Source organism: Stegastes partitus, unplaced genomic scaffold (genome assembly GCF_000690725.1).
Source record: "Stegastes partitus isolate 25-593 unplaced genomic scaffold, Stegastes_partitus-1.0.2 Scaffold1247, whole genome shotgun sequence".
NCBI classification, from domain to species: Eukaryota; Metazoa; Chordata; class Actinopteri; family Pomacentridae; genus Stegastes; species Stegastes partitus.
In genome coordinates this window covers 163,696-185,758 of record NW_007578978.1, presented here as the reverse complement: position 1 = coordinate 185,758, position 22,063 = coordinate 163,696, and the positions used below count along the sequence as shown (strand labels likewise).

General features: G+C 42.2%; 1 protein-coding gene across 1 annotated transcript; it reads left to right on the top strand.

The window, feature by feature from the left end:
- Positions 1–1,187: 1,187 nt before the first annotated feature.
- On the top strand, positions 1,188–17,168 carry sall3a (spalt-like transcription factor 3a). Its single transcript, XM_008297781.1, has 5 exons — positions 1,188–1,606; positions 2,437–2,654; positions 11,182–14,337; positions 14,658–14,995; positions 15,500–17,168. Exons 2-5 carry the CDS (start codon positions 2,573–2,575, stop codon positions 15,929–15,931), a joined length of 4,008 nt encoding a protein of 1,335 aa, XP_008296003.1. The 5' UTR covers positions 1,188–1,606; positions 2,437–2,572; the 3' UTR covers positions 15,932–17,168.
- Positions 17,169–22,063: the final 4,895 nt, after the last annotated feature.

The window sequence follows — 22,063 nt, the reverse complement described above, 5'->3', positions numbered from 1 at the left end:
AAGAAAGCAGAAAGTTTGCTCACAGGACGACCTTGTTGTCAACAGATTTGTCTCTCATATGAGGTGGACGCAGGGGAATAGACAAGTCAAACAGACAAGGGGGGGAGGGAGAGGCAAGAGAGGGGGGAGGGAGAGGGGGGGAAGCTCTATCTGAGCTCTCTCTCCCCCTTAACTGAAAAGGATCCATCATTACAGTAAAATGCAGTTTCATTCAGTAATGGGCAGGTTTTACGCGTTAGAAGTCTGATGACGATGAACATTTGCCAAATCATATCATAATGAAGAACACTTCTGGAATATGAAAATGAATTACGAGCAAAAAGAATCTAAAAAATAATAATCACGATGATAAAATTAGAACAACTTTACATCAAGGCTTCCTGCGGAAATCATGATAATTCCGTAAAAACAGAGAAATATGCACGTTTTTTTAATTTGCCCTATTTACATGCCACTCGGCGTCTCACAGCCTAATCCTCTGAATCCTTTTCCCACCATACCATGCGTCCGGACATTTTAATGCAAATAACAATTTGCAAAGTAAAGGGTTAAAGTGTTTGTTCAGCACCACAGTGAGCTGCTACCAAAGCACAACAATGTTTTACCTCTTTTATTGTGTGCGTAAAAATAGAACATATTCTTCTTTAAAAGCCTATTATGATGTGTTAAACAGGCCATACACCCATACATGACGCTTTGAAATGCCTTTTCATTTATTGATATTATTATTTTTTAAAAAACAATAATTCACCATGATTACTGACTGCACAGGACAAACTACGTCTCCAGCGGGTCGCCACCGTGCGTAAAATGTTCATAAAGTAGAAATAAAGTTAAAATATAGGCGGCGTGTTGTGATGGAAAGCCTACCGTAGAACCACAAAATCGCCGATGTCATAAAAAAAAAAAGAAAAAAAGAAATACTCTGCGAGATTAATATGACAGCCTATCCGTTACAGGCGGCGACTGAGAGCTACGAGATATTATATGATGGGAGGTCAAATCTGGGTGTTTACACTGGAGTCTGAGGACGATCCACTGAACAGTAACGTGGTGGTACATCCTAGTGGTGGCTGAAAGCAATGGGCTGAACCCCTGCTTGGGGGTTGACTCTCACACACAGCGCAGTCCCCCACACACACAGAGAGAGAGCCATGTCCGACAACGAGAGACCGACGCTGCTAGTGAGTTGCCAGAAGATAACTTCAAAGTTGGCTTCGATGTGAGCCCCGCAAGCCGACCGAAGGGAAACACACCGACTTGAAGCTTTCATTTGGGAAACAAGCGGCGTTAGCGTGTTTGGTCACCAAATAACCAGAAAAGCCACTTTTCTTTTTCTTTTTTTTTTTTGGAGAGCGCACCGAGGCGAAGGCGCAACCAGGGGAGCTAAAACACGGCGAGAAGAGGGAGTACGAGAGGAACTTCACCGCGATCAGAGACGCCGAAGCGACTTTTCTTTTGCCGGACAAATGAGTTTTTGATCACACTGACATTCTCGTTGCCACCGAGAGGAAAGACTGTTGCTAACCGTGGCACCGCTCTCTCGGAAGACGCGCGTCAAAGTTTGGAGAGCAGAGCTGCGCCATTAGAAAAGAAAAGAAAAACGGTAACAGTTTATTGCTTTCATCAATAACTTAACTCGTCCGGTTCACCCTCCTGCCTCCGAACTACTTTACCAGAAAGGTGTCCATCAAGAAAAAAAAAACAACAACAAACTTTAAAGCCTTGAAACATCTCACAGACCGCAAACGTCGCTTCCTTTGAGTCCAATTCAGAAGGAGGTGCGTGTTCAGCCTCGGCACACACACACAAAAAAAGAAGTTACCGAGAGAGAAAGTGCGAGAACTGAGCCAAGATCTCGATATAGACTTGACGAGAAGACGCTTTCTGAAGTTCTGAGGTAGAGAGAAAAGAGAAAAAAAAGTGGGATCATAGAGGTCAGAGTGATGAAGATGAGAGACATTTCATGAAGAAACGCGCCGGTGAATCCTTAGCACTTGTGCGCTTAGTGAAAGGAGGAGGAGGAGGGGGGGAAAGGAGCCTGGTTGTAGACCCCCCCTGGAACTGGGCATAACAAGAGATTTGGTGTGTTGTGTTGTGTTGTTGGGGGGAGGCTGGATAGTAAAGAGAAAAGAGACGGATAAAGTCTGAGAGTGAAGCGGCTAATTGCTTAGTCCGTCCCTCATTACCATATTCAATGTGCGTCCGCTGGACTCCAGCCAATCCTCCCCACCTTCACACGGTGCCATTAATCGCGAGGCATTATTCACTATCATAATTATTATACCGACATGCGCAATCCAACGCACAGCAACAGCAGCGGCGGCAGCGGCAGCAGCAACACGGGCTAATTTCAGATTTTTTTTTTCTTTCTTCTTCTTCTTCTTTCTTTCTTTCTTTCTTTTCCCCCCTCTCCGCTCTCTCCTCCGCTGCCAGACTATTTGCGAACTTTTTTAGTGTGTTGATTCATTCGCTCTTCGCTGATGTATCTGCAAAACGCAGAGACATCTCCGAGCGCAAACGCAGCAGCATCGCCAGCACCGACGCCAGCAGCAGCAGCAGCAGCAGCAGCATGTCCCGACGCAAGCAAGCCAAGCCGCAGCACCTCAAGTCGGACGAGGATCCCGCACTAGCCGGGGTGATCTCCGAGCACGGTGAGTGATCTGATCAGGTCTCTCATACACATGTTTTTTTTTTTTTTTTTTTTTTTTTTTCTTCCAGTTGTTTCTTCACTTCACTCTGCTTTAGAAACCGTTTCTTTAAGTTTCACCTGGAATTTAGTCCGTTCCTCAGTTTGGATTATTGTCGGATTTACGCACGAGATTTATTTCCTAAATATACACATTTCTAATAAATCCATGATGGTAGAATTAATAAGTTAAATCGGCAGGGAAGTGTTTTCTATTCTCGATTAAGAAGTTCTGTTGTTGGGTTTTAAAAAAAGAAAAGAAAGATCAGTTTAACCTGCTTCCCGTCCAGGCTGCATCATATGATCGGCTCTTGGCTGACAGATGACTTTTAGGATTATTGCAACCAAACGCAGAGAAGAGTTTGGAACTCTTCGCCCTTCCAGCATTTACATGACGTGTTGGAGGCCTTTTTGTCAGAGGCCTCTTTCAGAAAATGGAGCAGATTTCAGATTTTTATACGAATCAAATATCTCATCTGCGTAAACACTGCTGTCAGTCTTTTCCAGTTGATTTTCTACGTGCATGCGCGCACACCAAAATACATACACATCTGTACACACACACACACACACGAATTGAAACGTTGGGAAATATTACAGCTTCTTTCCCAAATCCTGGGAATTAAAAAAAAAACTGCAGATAAATAAGCAATTTATATTTTTTTATGATATTAAAAAAATAATTGAAAATGTTAATTTTTCTTTTTATTTTCCCTATTCGACTCATTTGTCCCACTGCGCCTGTCTGGCACTGCGAGGAGCAAAAAAAATACGGAATCTGTTGCAGGTCGAAGCCTTGTTTTGTTATGGAAATGTTTTTTGTTTACCCCCCTCACATAAATTTAGCACACTTGATTTGTTCCCTTTTGCTCACAATGTCGACAAGATCCGTTGACAGAGCCATGTGGAAAAAAAAAGAGGAGGGGGGATTATTTATCCTTTAGTCTGTACTCAGGCTTCTTCTGCGCAACAAAACCATCATTATGGAGCTAAAGTCAGCTCTGGAACAAGGTGAAGTGCTGCAGGAATTATGGCAATAACATGCCAACTTGATGGGTATAATTGTGCTTTGCAGAAATCCTCTTAAATTTGGCTGATAAAATGTAGTAATTTAATATAGGACATTTTTTGGGGGGAAAAAACGAATTAGATATATAAAGAAAAGGCAGGGCAAGAAAGAATTAATTTATGTGTTTTATGTTACTTTACCAAACCTCAAAAACACTGTAATTTACTTTGACAGTCACATTTTATGTCACTGCTCAGCTGTTGTCATCTTAATTTCTATTTGCCAGACGCAGAAAGATTTATGCACTTTTGGTTAATTTTATCCATGAAGCACAACAAATCAGCGCTATTATTTATACCTTTTCTCTCTTGGCCCACGTTGGCCAACACACACGTCTAGTCACAAACACACACACACACACACACACTCTTTCCAGGGCTTCTTTAGAACAGAAATGCGTGATGTAATCTCAGGGGAGCAGCTCTCTTTGCATGGGGAAATGTTGGCGTGAGGTTGGGGGGAGATCACACTGATGACTCTTGGCTCTTTTGTCCAATTTGCTCTTTAGATTTTTTGTAATTTACAAGCAAAGGGGAAAACCTTGTCACTGTTCCAGGGTTGAGAGCTCATATTTTGGTCAGAGATATGAAGCATCCATCAGGTTGCTCTCCTGTAGGATCGTGGAATGAAAAGAGGTTTTTTATTTCTTTTCCAGTATTAAAATGTCACATCTGGACAACTTGAATTTAGGTTTAATTCGGTTTCAAATTTGGATCGCAATTTTCTGAAACAGAAAATGCTCGGATCCACCGAGAAAGGAAAGAAGTGTAGCATGTTTTTAAAAATCGGAACCCTCTGCCTCTGGATTTTGTTCTGCATTTTAACCTCCCGACATGGATGTTTGGCTTTAAAATAAAAACACACACAGACTGTGTTATGGGTAACATACTGTATGCTGTCAGTGCCATTGTGCTTGAGACTGGAAGTGGCCGTGGAATGTTCTTGCCTTGTTGGAGCACAATACTGGCTCACTTGTTTTCTGGATAGACGCAGCAGTGAAACAATCCCAAGCCTTTGGCAGAGCACAGTGAGCCCATACACACTTAAATAAACCTAATAATACCATGTCTCATCCAAAGCTACCTTACACGACGAGCTACAAATGTCACACTGTCAGTGTATCATTGCAGCATGATCAGATTCTCCGCTCCCCACTGCTGTGGTGCAGCTTGTGACGAACACTATTGATTGCTGGACTTGACAAATCATTGCATATAATGTCGAAGGAATTCAAAAGTTCCAATCGTCAGCCGCTGCTTGATTTCGACTTAAAATCCATATTCGCTGGGCTTAAAGTGGGGGGAAAGAGAGAGAAAGCTAAGCGTTCGGCTGGTGTTAGAGTGTGTGTCCTTGAGCACAATTCAGTGTCCGTAGCACATTTCATGAAAATAGCCAGCAAACAAAAAAGCATCCAGGGAGCGTAAACTTCACCTTGTGTCTTCTGTTTATCCCCCGAATCATCAGTTTGATCTGACCTTTATTTTTTTCTTTTCTTTTCTTTTCTTTTTTTTTTTAATATGGCATTTTGTCCACTGCAGCTCAGCGAGGAGTCTTTAATGTACTGCATCCCTGCAAACATGAAAAACTCAAATTAAAAGCCAACAAGGCCTTGTCTGGCATATCATCTCCCCCTCAGGCCTTCCGGACACTTGCCCCCCTGGGGGTATGGAGGGGCAGTTTGTGTGTGTTAGGATGGGGAGGGGGGGGTGGAGGAAGAGCAGGAGGAGGAGGAGGTGGGGGTCTGCTTAGGAGTGCTTTTACAAAGCTTGCTGACTTAACCTTTGTCTAGCCCCGGCCAGCCAGATCCTGCCGCTAGATGTCAAGCTCCTTGTACAATTAGAACATGTGTGCCGCTGACCTTGGCAGCACAGCTTACTCGTGTCCCACAAAGTGTGAGCAGCGTCGGGCTTTTCACCGCCACTTCCTCTGCATCCAGTGTCTCTGCAGGTGTGCATGTAGTCAGTAAAGGGGGGGTATATAATCACACCGAGACTTAGGGGAATGTTCGAAGGTAAATTTGCTCAGTTATTCGGCACGATCATTTCAACCTCGAATCAAAGATTTTTCCCAATTAAACCGCTCTGTAAAAAATCACATTAAACATCTGAGGAGGCTTCTCAGGGATGCTTTTACTGAACAGTTGTTTTTATTTTTGTGTGCAGACATTGTCAGCATTGTTGCCACAATTATTTAAATGTCAAAATCTCTTCAAACACAGTTAAAACGTCAAGCAGAACCTTTATCCCTTCTTCTTCAGTGTTCGAGGCAGTGACATGCGTAGTTATGAGGTGCCAAAAAAATATATTGTGAGAAAAATCCCCGCTGACAGTGACAACATGCTCGTTGCCCACTTCCCCTGCAGTGGGGCTTTGTTTGCCTTTTGTTTTAATCCCCTCTCACCATTGGGTGCAGGCCTGTGGACCACCCACATAGTTGTGCCAAAGATGTCTTCAAGAAGGCACTCAAATATGGCTGTGTCTTAATTACTACTCAGCACTGAACACACACACACACGAACAAGTGAGATCCTGATTGAGAGGAAGGACTGTACAGGGCGAGGGAAGGTCTATTTAGCATTAGGCAAGACAGCACATTTGGTGGGATTTAGGAGAGAGCTAACAAGCCATCAGCTGGAGAGGTGAATTTCTTATTTTGTTGTGATTTTTTGTCCGAGTTTGTTTTGATGATTTTGAGGAGACGGTGAGCTGAGATGTGTCCGATAGCGACAAACCCCATCTCTTTTTTTTTAAATGAAAATTATACTCCAGCAATTTTTATTTTAAAGGACCCAAAGCAAAGTTTTTCTCAAACGTCTATTTTGCCTGCAGAGGATGAACATCCATTAGATACTGAAGCCTCCTCCTACTCATCTCGGGCTCTTGTGTGAATCCGGAGACACAGAGCCATCTTGACGGGGTGACACAGTCATCTGGACAGAGTGCCGTCATTGAATACTGTATTGCAAATGCTTACACAAACAAATCGTTAATGTTTTGGCTGCTCCACATCTGCAGGCAATGACAAAGGCCTCTCTGTTAGTGCAGATATGACTGTACCACTCTGCAGTAGGGCTGACCAGGCCGATGACACACACACACACACCCACACACACACACGCACACACACACACACACACGTATACACACACTCCCAGAGCTGTGCTCGACGCTCAAGCCTCTGCAGCTCTGAGGATGCATGGGATCATTCGAGGAGATGCTCAGTGGGTGTAGCCTCAGAGACATCACTGCTCAGGGAGTGTGTAAGAGCAGAGAAATATCTTTTTTTTGGAAGGATTTTTAAAAACTGCATGCAAATAATAAAAATATTAAGTTAGTGAGATTAAGGCAAGGCTTACAAATTGTGCAGAAACAGATGAAGTATTTTGAAATTGGAAATGAACACATCAGAAATGTGCATGATCAAAGTAAAATCAGATTTCTTTTTCCTCTGCGGATAAATTCCAAAAATAATGAATAAACAATTAAATAATTGTGTTGTGTAGATTGGAGTTGTGGAAGTATGACTGAATATATATTTTTTAAAAAGTAAAACAGAGAAATATAGTGAGGACAAGAATTCCAACATTGTTGGACCCAACAGGCCTCTTTTTGCCCTCACTTCCCAACTTGAGCAGAACCTACAGTGATGCATCTCTCTTTAAGGGTCCTTAGCCATCCTCAAATCCTTGAGAATAATGCATGTAAAGGGGCAGAAGGAAGGGCAGTTGTATGGGAACAGTGGAGGTGCAGATGCTGATTACAGATTACTGTTCTTACTGCCTGGCTTTATGCAAATGAATTGCAGGTTTTCACTGTATGACGAAGAGGTTTTAAGCTCCCGATTGTTTAAATTACAATAGCCTATTTTTTTTTTAATGAGACACCAATACCTTTAGCGCAGACTAAATGCTACCAGTGTCATTGTCTGTGTGTGTATTCATTACGTGAATCTGGAAATTGTTAAGAATGGGAGAATTTGTAATTGCCCAATGCTTCGCTCAATGCCCAGCTCTGTGGCTTTCACAGAATCAGTGGAAAGCATGAATACCTCATCTGATATAATATGTCAGATTAGCGGTTTCAGTTAGCATGCCAAAGATTGCTGAGCAAGATAGCGGACACACAGATTCAATGTCTACAATCCCCCTATTGACTGCGTTCAGCTTAATATTTGCATCTGAGTAAATGAAGACTCTTAAAGGAATGAAAAACGGATTGGATTTGTTTTTTGTTTCCATCCCTTCCTTTCTCGTGCTATAGGGAAATCAATACCCCCCACACCCCCACACACTCCACACACACACACCCACGCACACACACATACACACTCACCTTTACACTGTCTTGCAAACACAAAACAACCACAAATATGTCGCCTTTACAGCTGCACAACACAGTGGCACCACACTGTGATGCTGAGTGCAAACACAGCTTGTAATTTAGGAGAATGGACAGTGCTTTAATGTTTTCAGTCGAGGAATAAAAATAATCCGTAAGTAATACTGACTAATTGAAGCAAAGTTCAAACTGACAGAAACAACAGCAAATTCCTACACCTCGCTTGTTTTCTTAAATCTTTTTATGTTGCAGTGTGCACAATGTGTAGACATGAAATTAGAAAAAGGCTTCATGATATTCTTTTGATTGTAGTAATAATAGTAATGGATGCTGTTAAAAAAAAAAAAGAGGTCGGACGGAAAGGATATTGTTTTTATTTTTTATGCCACAAAATGTAATTTAAAGTATGAAAAAAAAACACAATTCACGTGTTTTTTTTTTTGTTTGTTTGTTTGTTTGTTTTTTTTAAATTGAAAATTCACAGGGTGAATTTTACAAGACAGGCCTGTTCAATTACACGTCCACACACTCCAGTTGCAAGTGTGTTTCTGTGTGTATATTTTTATTTGTTTTGTTTATCTCTGTACATATGGACAGGATCTTTAATGGTTCTTTGTTTGAGAGAACGTGTCAGTGTGTGTGTGTGTGTGTGTGTGTGTGTGTGTGTGTGTGTGTGTGTGTAAGAGGTCAGAGGCATACAAAGGCCCCCACTTGTAATTGTATGAATGAATAAAAGAGATTGACAGTAATACCATTCTAATAACTAATCAGCTCAACACAATGCCTACTCATTTGTGTTGACCTTTCAACCCTCAATTATGGAAATGAGTTCTGCTGTCCGCTGCTGAGGCTAAGGAGCTTTTTAGCCTGCTGTCACGTGTCGCTGACGTTTCCAGTCACTCGCTTGTTTTCGATTGTCAATTTTTTGTCTTGCGTTTGTGCTTAAATGATTCATTTATACAGAGTTCACGGACAGATTGGTGACTGTGATGTTGCAGTGTAATACACATTCCAAAATAAAGTGTGCAGGATTTGTACTTTTTATTTTACCTTTATTGCTGCTCAGATTTTTTTCTTTTTCTTTTTTAAATTTAACCTGGCAACACACATGATTAAGTAAAATAATATCTTCCTCTGTCAGCTCTTGCCCCCCAGTGAGGATGAGAACACGGAGCCTGTCCAAAACCGTTCTGCTGATAATTAATTAAGTCACAGACACCAGACCATGATAGCGCATACCCCCTTTGGCCGCAAATTATAGAAGGAGTGATGAATTTCTTTACTAATGAGTCACTGTAATTGGCACAAATGCTTCATGTCTGCTTCACCATGGCTCGCTCCACTTTAACCTTTGAAATTAGCAGAGGCACCGTATGAATCTCACGATCGCTCGATTACAAAGCACAGTAGGATTTTTTAATGTTGAGCAAACATGTGCAGAAAGGAAATTCTACGTCCTTTTTCAGAGGTCGCTCTTGGCATCTTTTTTTTTTTTTTTTTTTTTTAAATCTCTTTAATTCATAGCCCCGGCCGGTTAAGCCTATTGGGTGAGCTGCTCTCCCATGACTAGAGCAAACAAACTTGCATTAGCAGAAGCGATGTTGTTACAATCAGACGTGTCCTTTTTTTTGTGTGCTTTTAGTTTTGCAGCCATATGCGAACAAATAATTATTAACCCAATTTCAACTTCTTTATTAGTCTTATCTCACTTTAAACATTTATAAAAATCCCCTAATAGGTTACAGCAACTTGTAGCAGCCTTTTCAGACTGACCATTAAATAAATCACTTTAATTTGCAATGAATGCCTGTGAAATTGTCCTAACATTTTTATAGTGTAAAGTGTATACAGAGTGGTTAAATTTTTGGATAAATAGTTATATTACCAGATACGTGCTGGGCCTTTGAGTGTAAACTGAACGGGAGACTGAAATGAAGTACGTGCTAGATGCCTTGGCGGTGATTGAGTTCACTTCCTACTAGTCATGAAAGGGACATATTTATAAAAACAACACACACGCAGACGCACGCTCACGATAACTATACTTAAACAGAAAAAATAAACATACAGGGGAGGCCATTTTTACATGGTTTGGATCAGGTGTGAATTAGGTCCATGTTCAGAGCTTGTGCCGGTTTGTTTGACTCTTGATGGTTGCATGTGGAAGAGGAAGTGGCTTCCTACAACTGTGATTAAACATGTGTAACTAATCAGAGACTCTGCTGCCATGGCACTAGCATGTAATTTGTTGAGTCTTATATCAGAGAGCATGGAAGAGGGAGAGAGAGAGAGAGAAAAAAAGAAAAAGAGAGAAAGTAACAGGGAGCATTTCTTAACTTGAAAGGGAGTGTTTTTTATTTTCAACGTTAAAAAAAATCTCAAAGTGGGTACAATTTTAAATTATAGATCTTGGTTGCACACCGTTTAAACAGCCTAATTCATTGTTATTCACTGTGTACTAAGTGCAGAGGGGTATAGATTCAACACCACTTACATCTGACAATACATTTTCCCTGAAATCATAACAAAAGTTCAGTAAAGAGTCCCTCGCTTGGATTCAGGGCTAAAACATTACCTTTGTAATGCTAAATGAAAAGGCCTAGGCATTTGAAATTCAGGTGGAAATGACTGAGCTTGATAGCAGAGGGGAATCCTAATGGGGCCATCAAAGTCCTGATTTGTACCCAACAGATGAGGCAGCTGTGAATTGTATGAAATATTGGAAATCAATAGGTTCTATGGAATTTCATTAAGCGGCAGTATCCACAATTGATAGGCCCTCATAATTTGATGGATTGCACAAAGAAAATTATTAGCTGGCTCTATGGAGAGGGTGCGAATGCACAAATCTGGGTCTTGAGAATTGGTGAACTAGGGCAATTTGTTCAGAGTAAAAAAATAAAAAGAATATTGATTTTGGTTATGTTAAAAGAGAGAAAAAAAATCAAAGGTTAAATCTTTGCAGCACTGCACTGCAAAATATGTGTGGATTCTTTATTGATTATTTATTCATTAATTCTTCTTTCTTCCCTCCCTCCTCCCTTCTTTCCTATCCCCTTCCACTCCCCTGACCCCCCTCCCTGTAGCCCGAGGTGAGGTGCTGGATGATGCCGACAGCGGGAATGAGAGCCGCAGCGGCAGTGAGGAGACCCATGTATGTGAGAAGTGTTGTGCTGAGTTCTTCAAGTGGTCAGACTTCTGTGAACATTTAAAGAGCTGCACCAAGAACCCCCTGGTGCTCATAGTGAATGACAATGAGGACACACCTAACCCCTCCCAGGAGTACCCTTCAGAGCCCTCTCCTGTACCCAGCTGCCCCAGTGAGCAGGCTGACAGTGAGGACCCCAGGGAGGGCAACCACAGTCCTGCTGGTGAGGGGGATGACATCCCAGAGACAGCAACCTTAAATGGGGTCAATGTCCTGGAAAAGGAGGACGAGCAGATGGAGCTGGAGCTTTCTCCTGGAAAAAATATGGATCCTGAAGAGAGAGATGTGACATCCCCTGAGCCAGATGGCTCTCTACCTCAGCTCAATGATGTCGTTCCCTCTGCTGTTACAAGCTACGCCATGCCAAGCACCAATGTTACCTTGGAGACCCTGCATGGCACTCGGGTTGCAGTTGCCCAGTTTTCACAGAGTGTAAGGGCAGCAGCAGGCAGTGGGGTTTCCACCATGGCTATTCCTATGATCCTAGACCAGCTGATGGCCCTCCAGCAGCAGCAGATCCATCAGCTGCAGCTAATAGAACAAATACGCAGTCAGGTGGCTCTCATGAACAGACAGTCTGCCTCACAGCCTGCTCTCAACCACCATCATAGCAGTGCTGCTGGAAACCAGGGACCTGTGTCCTCCTGTGTCCCTCCTGTTGCAAGTCAGCTTCAGCTACACAACTTCATCACTCCCCCTGTTCATCAGCTGCCTGTTCGGTTGCCAGCCACACTCAATGGTCAAGGCTCTTCACCTCTGACCTCAGCAATAGAAGGGCCTCTCTCTCAAACACCACAAAGTGGCAGTCAGCAGTCTAACTCTTCAATTTCAAACACATCCTCTAATAATTCAGCGTTTCCTCCACCAAGTGGTACTGGATTGTCATCTCTACTTCCCTCCTGCTCATCCTCAGTCTCAAACAATAACATTAGCACTAGCAGTAGTGTAACAGGAGGTGGTGGTATCAGCAGTAGCTCAGCTCTTCCCAGGAACTCCGCCACCCCTCCCTCACTCAGTCACAGCAGCCTCCTGAGCTCTGCCTCCAGTCTACCGCTGATACCTCACAGCTCGTCGAGCAGCGTTATCTTCCCCAATCCACTGGCCAGTATAGCAGCCACAGCCAATGCGCTCGACCCCCTCTCAGCTCTAATGAAGCACCGCAAGGGGAAGCCCCCGAATGTGTCTGTGTTTGACACTAAGCCCAGCTCTGAAGACCCCTTCTTCAAGCATAAGTGTCGCTTCTGTGCCAAGGTGTTTGGCAGTGATAGCGCCCTACAGATCCACCTACGTTCCCACACTGGAGAGAGACCCTACAAATGCAACATATGTGGCAACCGTTTCTCCACCAAGGGGAATCTGAAAGTCCACTTCCAGAGGCACAAAGAGAAATATCCACACATTCAGATGAACCCTTACCCTGTGCCAGAGTACCTGGACAATGTGCCCACAAGCTCAGGCATCCCATATGGCATGTCGCTGCCCCCAGAAAAACCTGTAACCACATGGTTAGACAGTAAACCTGTCCTTTCCACTGTTCCAACCTCTGTCGGGCTCCAGCTGCCTCCAACGCTCCCCAGTATGATGGGTGGTTTTGGTGAGTCTCCAAGCCTCACTCCACTCAACAGGTCCCCTCAGAGGCCCTCCCCACCCTCAAGCGAGTGTGCATCTTTGTCCCCAAATATCGTCACTGACTCTGGCATGACCACTACGTCGCCCTCTCCAAAACCGAGCCTAGGCAGTGACGCACCTCCTCTCTTGAAACCTGAAGGCATTCTTTTGCCCCCAAGCTGCTCTACGAGGCCAGGAGAGAACACGACCACCACGACAACAGTAACTCAAGTGCTTCTCTCCACTAATGTCACGTCCACAACATCGTCCGGCAGCGGCCAGGTCCCTGAACCCATCAGTAGCCCCAACTCAGTTTCCAATCCTGTATCCCATCCTGTCCTTCCCATGCTGTCAGATCAGTTTAAGGCTAAGTTTCCCTTTGGAGGCCTCCTAGACTCTATGCAAACCTCAGAGACATCAAAGTTGCAGCAGCTTGTTGAGAATATTGACAAGAAGATGACTGACCCCAACCAGTGTGTTATCTGTCATCGTGTACTGAGCTGCCAGAGTGCTTTGAAGATGCACTACCGTATCCACACTGGTGAGAGGCCATTCAAATGCAAGATATGTGGGCGGGCATTCACCACCAAGGGAAACCTGAAAACACACTTTGGCGTCCATAGGTCCAAACCTCCACTTCGGGTCCAGCACTCCTGCCCTATATGTCAGAAGAAGTTCACCAATGCCGTTGTGTTGCAGCAGCACATCCGTATGCACATGGGAGGGCAGATCCCCAATACCCCTGTCCCCGAAAGCCTGCAGGAGATGGAAACGGACCTCTCCTTTGATGAGAAGAGCTTAGATGCGATGAGTAATTATGATGATGACCTCCTGGATGAAATGGAGCAGGCTATGGATGATGAAGCTGACATAAAAGAGGGAGAAGTGGACCCGTTGAAACCATATTCGCCCGGGAGCTCCCCCCCAACTTCCATCATCTCCAGCATTGCTGCAATGGAGAACCAGATGAAGATGATTGACTCTACTGCCAACATGACTCGCTCATTTGGTCAGAAGCCTGCACAGAACGGCAGCAACTTTGGAGGGGAGACTGATTGCTTTACCACTGATTCCCTGTCTGCAGCGGGGGACGCTGAAGGTCAAAGCTTGGGGAGCCCTGCTTTGTCCGAGTCCTCCGGCTCTATGCAGCATTTGTCCCCAGCTCACAGCCATTCTGAGAGCCAGCGATCCAAGTCCCCAGCTACACTCAACAATAATAACAACAGCAGTGCCATGACAGCAGAGGAGGGCCAGGAGAACAATACAGCTGGCTTGGCAACAGTGAAGTCGGAAAAATCAGAGACCCCATCTCCGCTTTCTGCAACTGAAGGCACTGGGGCCCTTGACCTGACTGCCACTCAGCCTGGCAGGCACTTTATCAAGGAGGAGAGCCACTTCAACATGCTGTTTCTAAGTAGAGATCGAGGTGTGTATGTGCAGAATCAGCTAAAATGTAACACATCATATGAAGTGAATTCGAAATGTTCATAGATTTCATGTTTGTGTTGTGTATATATAGTAATTAACAAATAATTATGACTTAAAAAACTTGATAACTTGATAATGAAGAAATGTAGGTTACAACATTATACATTTGAATTAATATACAAATATAAAATGAACATTAGCCAAATTAATGTAATCAAGTTTTAGCAGTCGTTTTTTGAGACTCCCACTGATTTAAAAATTACCTTGTGGAGGTATAAAGTTTCAATTTTATAATACATTGCATCTTTTTTTTTTCAGGGCTGAACACTCCTAATTTGGCTAGCACTGCATCAAACATGATCAAAATGGAAATGAACGGACACGGCAAGTCGATATCTCTGAGCGACAACTCTCACCTGCCCGTGGGCATTCAGGTTCCAGCTGCAGCGCCCCCCACCACCATGAGCCCCAGCATCAACCCCATGTTGGCTCCCCCGCCTCCACGACGCACTCCCAAGCAGCACAACTGCCACTCGTGTGGGAAGAATTTTTCCTCCGCCAGTGCTCTGCAGATCCACGAGCGCACACACACTGGGGAAAAGCCTTTTGCCTGCTCTATTTGTGGAAGGGCTTTCACCACAAAGGGCAATCTGAAGGTATGATCCTGCTTAATATACGTAGTATCAGTTACATGCATTTAATGTGTAACACTCTGGGATCAACTCTGGCTTAATGCCTTTGGAGATGTTCACCTTTTCTTAACCACTTGTCTCTCTTGAGCTATTTATTTATACAACCAGCATACATTAGAATGCAGTAAATTTGTGATATTAAAATATACACAGTAATTTGCAACTAAACTTTCAAATTTAGCTTCGCAAATTTAGTAAGATGTCACTTTGTGTGATTTAAATGTCTAAGCAGAGGTTGCTACCATAATAGGTATTTCATATCTGCACATTTAGCGAATTTACCAACAGTTACCAAATGATTTAAAAACCTTATGAACCACAGAACTGTATGCGTGTCTGCTTTCACCTTTCGTTTAAGCCTTGTTCCTTCCATTATAAACCGTAGCATTTTGTTAGGTACTATTTTATTCATGAGATGACAAGCTTGTGATGTTTCGATTGTTTGTTTGTTGTTGTTGCTAATTTTAGGTTCACATGGGAACACACATGTGGAACAATGCTCCAGCCCGAAGAGGTCGGCGACTGTCTGTGGAGAATCCCATGGCCCTGCTGGGCGGGGATGCCATGAAGTTCAGCGAGATGTTTCAGAAGGATCTGGCGGCTCGGGCCATGAACGTTGACCCGGGCTTCTGGAACCAGTACGCAGCCGCCATCACCAACGGCCTGGCCATGAAGAACAATGAAATCTCTGTGATCCAGAACGGAGGCATCACCCAGCTGCCCGTCAGCCTTGGCGGTGCAGGAATCACTTCATTGGGAGCCATGTCTGGAGGAATGGACCGCGTTCACACCGGCGGCAGCCCTCCCATGACGGGTATGGAGAAGGCTGGTCTGGAGGTGGCGGCCAGTCGTCCCTTCTCCAGATTTATGGAGGAGAACAAAGAGATTGGGATCAATTAAAGAGACTTTTCTGTTTTATTCCAAGGTAGGCGTTTGGCAAAGACTAAGAGTCTGACAGTGAGGAAAGAAACTGCTGATCCAGTCTGAACTCATGCGTACTATATTATGTACAGATTAAATATTTTTTGTTTGGTTTTGGAAATATAGTATTTAGTATTGATTAGAGGTCTTTGCCTTTCACCCATTTCCTCCTCACTTGATATTTCGCCTATACGAAGAATACTTTGTCTCTTGTTTGAGAATATGTCGTCTTGCAAGATTTGCATGGTACTTATTGGTTTTTATCAGTATGTTTGACTGCTTTTATGAATTCCTTTGAAAAACCAGGATCCTGCCTCAGTTATGATGGGCAAGCGTCTTATCTGGACAGGACTAAAACGCGAATGGACAGAGATTTGTTTAAAGACGGTCTGAATTTTGTCTGGCAACCTTGTTTGCGGTTGCTCTTTTAAATATAAAGGGCCATGGATAGACTGAAGAAAAGACTGAAGTATAGTGTTTCTGTGCTCGCCTGATTTTTTTTTTTTTTTCTCATGAACTAGAAAACTTGAAAAAAATAATGTTTGAACTATTTTAATCTTTACATTTAGTCTCCCAGCATTGTCTTATAATATTGTCCTGTGTCTTTAGTATTTATGATATCAACAAAAAAAGCGGGTATACAAAAATATATTTAATGGCCCAAGCATTTTATTGATCCATTTTTTTTCTAAACTGCAGGCTTCACTGATGAATATCTCTTTCAATAAAGACAATATGTCATTTGAGTTGAACAACCAAGAAAAATGGTAGGTTTTATTTGGATATCTGTTGATACTATGTGTATCTTGTTACATGGTAAAGAGGCTAGAGATATCCGAAGCTGCTATGACCACAACCCTGCTTTTAACCTTTGTAAAAAGAAAAAAGAAGTGATCCTTTTGAAGAAATATCTATGTATAGAAATACAGACAAATCTAAAACAGGTATGCATATTTTGTATCACATAAAAATAGACATCATGAGTTGAGAGTATTTGTCATGTTTGTGAATGCACTTTTTAAAAACAAGACGTTTTGTCTGTGAGTTACCGTTAACCTTTTGACTGAGCTATCTATCACGTGCTGTTTTCATTGTTTTCAGCATACCACTCCTACAATTGGCAGAGTCAGTTCTCTGTTATTGCATCTGTGCTACTCGTCAGAGTGCAAACTCATCACTCAATCAAAACCTTCTTAAATAAAAAAAAAAGAAAACAGGTGTGTTATTGAATGTCCTCCTTAACTGCTTCATTTTTTTTGTCTTTTCTCTGTTACCCTTTTATTTGCATAAATTAAAAGAAGAAGAAGAAATAAATACAACTCATGTTCGAATCAATGAAAATGCATTTATTTATCATGATTATTGCAGTTACATTTTTTCTAAATTTTTCTTTCCCTAATTTTAGTTTATTATACACACATTTTAATATTTTACCTTTTTTATTAAGAAAAGTATCTTATTTTTGTAGAGTGAGCCACTGGAAAATTTGACTGATTCAGGAGCATCATCAAAAAAAGAGAAAAACACTAATAAATTGCAAATTGAATGTAAATTCTTTCAAAATTACTATTGCTAATTAATGTACGCAAACCCTTACTTCATGTTTAACATTTCGGTATCAATAAAATGTAAAAAATAAATAAGAAAAGGCAGTTTATGCCAAAAACTAACAGATCTTGCTTTGTGGATTGGCCAAAATGATGTCTAGTTTATTTTTTTAGAAAAGAAATATGTCATCTCTTTAGGACATGTTACTTCAGTTAAACACAGTTTGCAGATGTTTTAGGTGAACGCATTTCTCAACAGGATCATCACATTTAATTTCGTTTTATGCATTTGTTAAGTTTTTTGCTTGCAGTTATGTGGCAGTGAGTTTTGCTTAATTTTGTGGGGAAAAGAGATTATGGAATAAGAACAAGTCACATTATTTTATTTTTTTACTGTGTGTGTGTGTGTGTGTGTGTGTGTGTGTGTGTGTGTGTGTGCAGCTGATGACTTGTCAGCTTGCCCCCATATATCCTGGCGTTCCACGAGTTTGCACAATCATGAAAATACTACGACAGTAGTTTGCCATCATAATACTGCAATTTTTAACAATATATAAAATATATGTACAAATTGTTATTTTATGTGCATCCATTGTTTTTCTAAATACAAAGTTGAGGTTGTTCCAGGTCAAAGCTGTTACCTTTAATAGATTAATTAAATCTATTAGAATCACAAACACTAAAACTATTTTTTTTTTTGTAAATTTGTGTTGTAGAGAATCATCTTCATCAGTTTTTTTTTTAAAATTTTGTTAAGAAAAATATTTAATAACTACTTGGCAATTAGTGTTTTGCAGAAATCCACAACAAAACATAAGATAATCATCGTACCCTTTAGCTCATCTTGACTGTTATGCAATGAGAAATCAGGAAATCGCATCTTAACTGTTAAAACAATGTTTTTCTGAAGCGTGCCAAGGTGTTTCACCTCATAACACACACAGTCCCTTCCTGTGGCAGAGTAACAGCGTGACAGCGCAGTGTCTGGGTAGAGGCGTACGCCGTGTGGGACTCAGTGAAGTCAATGTGTCTGTTAGTGAGTGGTAAAGCGAGGGCGGCCTCCTCCCAGCGTTCAACCCTCCTGGTGCAGGACACTTGACACATGGTCGGCATGTGTGCGAATACACACACACACACACACACACACACACAGCCGCGCGTTCCCACACAAGTACCCATGTTCTCACTTTCTCCGACATATAAAAACGCAAAGCAGAATTATGCCAAATATTCTTCGAGATGGAGGAGGAAGAAAAAAAAAATGTCCCTGCTGTGAACAGCCACATCAGGTGCAAGATGAAAGTTAAGGTTAACTTTAATCAAGGAGAACAAAAGAGTTCTGTTTTTTTTGAATGCTTATCTTTTGGCAGTTGGACTGGCAGATGTGATGATAACCCTCATCTTGAATTCCTTACTCCACAAAGTGAGATTGCTGTGGCTATAAACTCATTCTCATGTCATTCTGCAGGGCAGGACAATAGATCATTCCTGGAGGAAAGATATAAAATAAACAAATCTAAATGTGGGATTTCAATGTGTTCATGCATCCTATCAACTGAAATCAGTGTGCGCATTTTTAGCAGGTAAGTAACTAATACATTGTAGTGACAGCTATAAGATATGGTAACTATACCTGGAAACCCAAATTGTAGTTAAAGTGTTATAATATTTATATAAGTAGAGCGATAGATGGATACTTTATTCATCCCTTTGGGGAAATTTAGGGTATCTAGTAGGCCACACATGTTACATTTAAGAAAAATATTGAAACTAAATAGCATGCAGAAGTAACATGTATGGCTCCTATTGCAAAACCACTGCAGCTAAGCGACTGCTGGTCTGTCAAAGCCCAGCTTACATCAGCTTTCACCACTGAGCCATAAGTGTTTATTTTTGTGTTATTTTTCTCCTTGTTTTTTTTTTTTTTTTGCACACACACATATTACTTTTCATGTTGATGGATGTGACTTAAGTCTGCCCTCAGGAACTCTTTGGGGCTGATTCGGTAACGCATGCTGCTGTTTGTAAGCCCATTGTTTGACATTGCACTGTCAGCTGATCGCACAGGCTTAGTCAGTGGAATTGTCAAGTAATGAAGAAATTTCATACTGACTGTTTTTCTCTGTGAAGGCACTCATTTTACTCATATTTGAGCGCAAACAAAAAACATTCCACTCGTGCTTGCGCTCATGCGCTTGCATTTAGGAAATGATTTTGCAGACAGCCAGTATGCACGCATGTAAGGACTGTTGTTTGAGACTCTAAATGGTGACTCCTCTCAATAGTCTGCTCCTCGTAGAAAGGATCTGTGAGAGACGGCTGTTTTACCTCAAGCAATTCCAGTTATGAAGCTGATGATCAACATGGGGTTAAATGAGGTTATAAACTATGACACTATGGGAATGTTATTTCCGTAACACAACATGTTACACAGATTTTCTTCGCTGGAGTTATATTATTTTTTCCATTAAGCAATACAATACAATGGAATGTCCAACAACTGAAGTGCAGTTTCATTTTACTGTTACAAACATTTATGAGAAACCAGGGGAATGCAGACAAGGCATTATTTGAGGTGTGTCCATTTAAGGGGATTTTAACAAGTATAATTTTAGAGCGGGTTACAAGGCTAATTATCTAAGTAAACATGACATGCCTTTCCATTTCTCTTGGATTTTTTTTTTTCTTCCTTTTCATGAAATGTGACAGCTTTCTCCTTTGTTCAGCACACAAAGCAAATTGCTTGGCCCCTTTTTTTTGTGTTTTTTTTTTAGTTTTATCTGCACTTGACTCGTGTTTGTGTGCTACCTGTTTGAAGTGAATATGTGTGACATTTGTGCATGGCACAGTGTGAACAGACAGGCCATCATTGGGACGGGGCTGTCGGCTGTTTGTTTAATGCCCTGCCTACTGTGAAAGTCTCCCTGAAACAGGCGCAGTAAATATCCCCATTGATCCAGAGGCAGGGGGCCCTACGATGATGTAGTGGCAAAGAGCCACAGGAGTAAATCTAACCGACAGTAATCCAATCCCATTCTCAAGGCTCTGGGATCTGAGATAGGTGCTTTAAATCCAAAAGTGTGCCTTTTTGCACAATTTCTCTGCCTTTGTTGGTGCAGCTTCTCTTGTTTTATTTTTTTCTCCTCCCATGTCTCAGCATTAGAGTCGATCCATAGCTTGCTGAGGTGCTTCGCTCGCTGTCCTTTATATTTGTTTAAATTCCAAGTCCCATTAATGATGCCGCAAATTCAGTCTCCTGTTCATTCCACTGTCAAATTCACTCCCACACTTCTCCCACTTTTGCTTGTCTGAAACATGTGCACCCACCTGAAGTGCAAACCCTAAAGTTAAGAGAGTGTGAAAGGTGTGTGTGTGTGTGTGTGCATGTGTGTGATAACACTTCTCAGGTAATCAGTGTTTTCTGTGGATGGTAGAGGGATATACTGGAAATTCTGAAACCCCATTAGGCTGGAATTTCCCTTTGATGGCCAAAGCTGCCTACCTAGCGCTTGACTGGTTGCATGGCTGCTCCAGCAAGTGTTAGTTTTCATGCAGGCTCTCAAGATGACAAAGTTACGCACTCCAGATCCCCTGGAATAGGACTGTGTGGTTACAAATTCGAATTCTTTCCTGTACGGATTGTTAAGAGTTGCTGAAGCGTGATGCACTTTAGCCTGGTGGGCATTTCAAACATTAACAGTTTGGTACAGTGAGGCATCAACAATTTGGTGTTGCTTACCAAAGCATGCTTGTGGTTGCTAGTTTACATCAAAATGGCTTTTAATGTGCTCCGCTGAATGCAGTCAACATTAGTCAGTTGTTATAATAACCTCCAGATAGAAGGATTCAGAAAATGTGAAAAACCTGAGTTCTAATGGGAAACACTGATGCCATAGTTTTGAAAGTCATGCACGCACACACACAGCATGAAAATAGAACTGCTTTGTGCACCTTTGTATGCGAGCAACAATGTGTATTTGAGCACAACTTTTTGCAGACCGCTCCATCTCTTCGATGAGAAATATGAGCAGAGAAAATCGCCTTGACTTTTGCTCTTTTCTCATAACACTTTTAAGTTGATACACTCGATAGGCCTCTATGCTAACAAAGAGCCACTGTATATATCCGAAAGTCTAACCGGCTGGTTAGATGCAGGTTGAAGGGCACTTCTCTTGCCGCGCTGCTGAGGCCTTGTCAAGGTGGGGGTGGGTTTTATCTTGTGCAGTAAGGTGCCTTAAAGAAAGCAAGGAAAAGAAGTGCAAGGAACGGTGGGGGGTGTTTTGGAAAATCAATGAATGCGTTGAACATAGTGGTGGTCCACCTGAAAGGGAACACGTCATCAATTAAACAAACTTGGCGAACAGGGCCAATTCATCAGAGTGCGGTGTGGATCAGCTATTGGGTTCAGCTTCGACGTGACAAATGCCGGACCTCCTCTGTGTGCCCAAGGTTGCCGATCGATAGAGATCATCATTGTGATGTGGCCTTTTATCTCACAACCCGCTCCCTCAAGCCTTATATTATTCCCTACACAGAGATCTCAAAGGAGGTGGAGGGGTGAGAA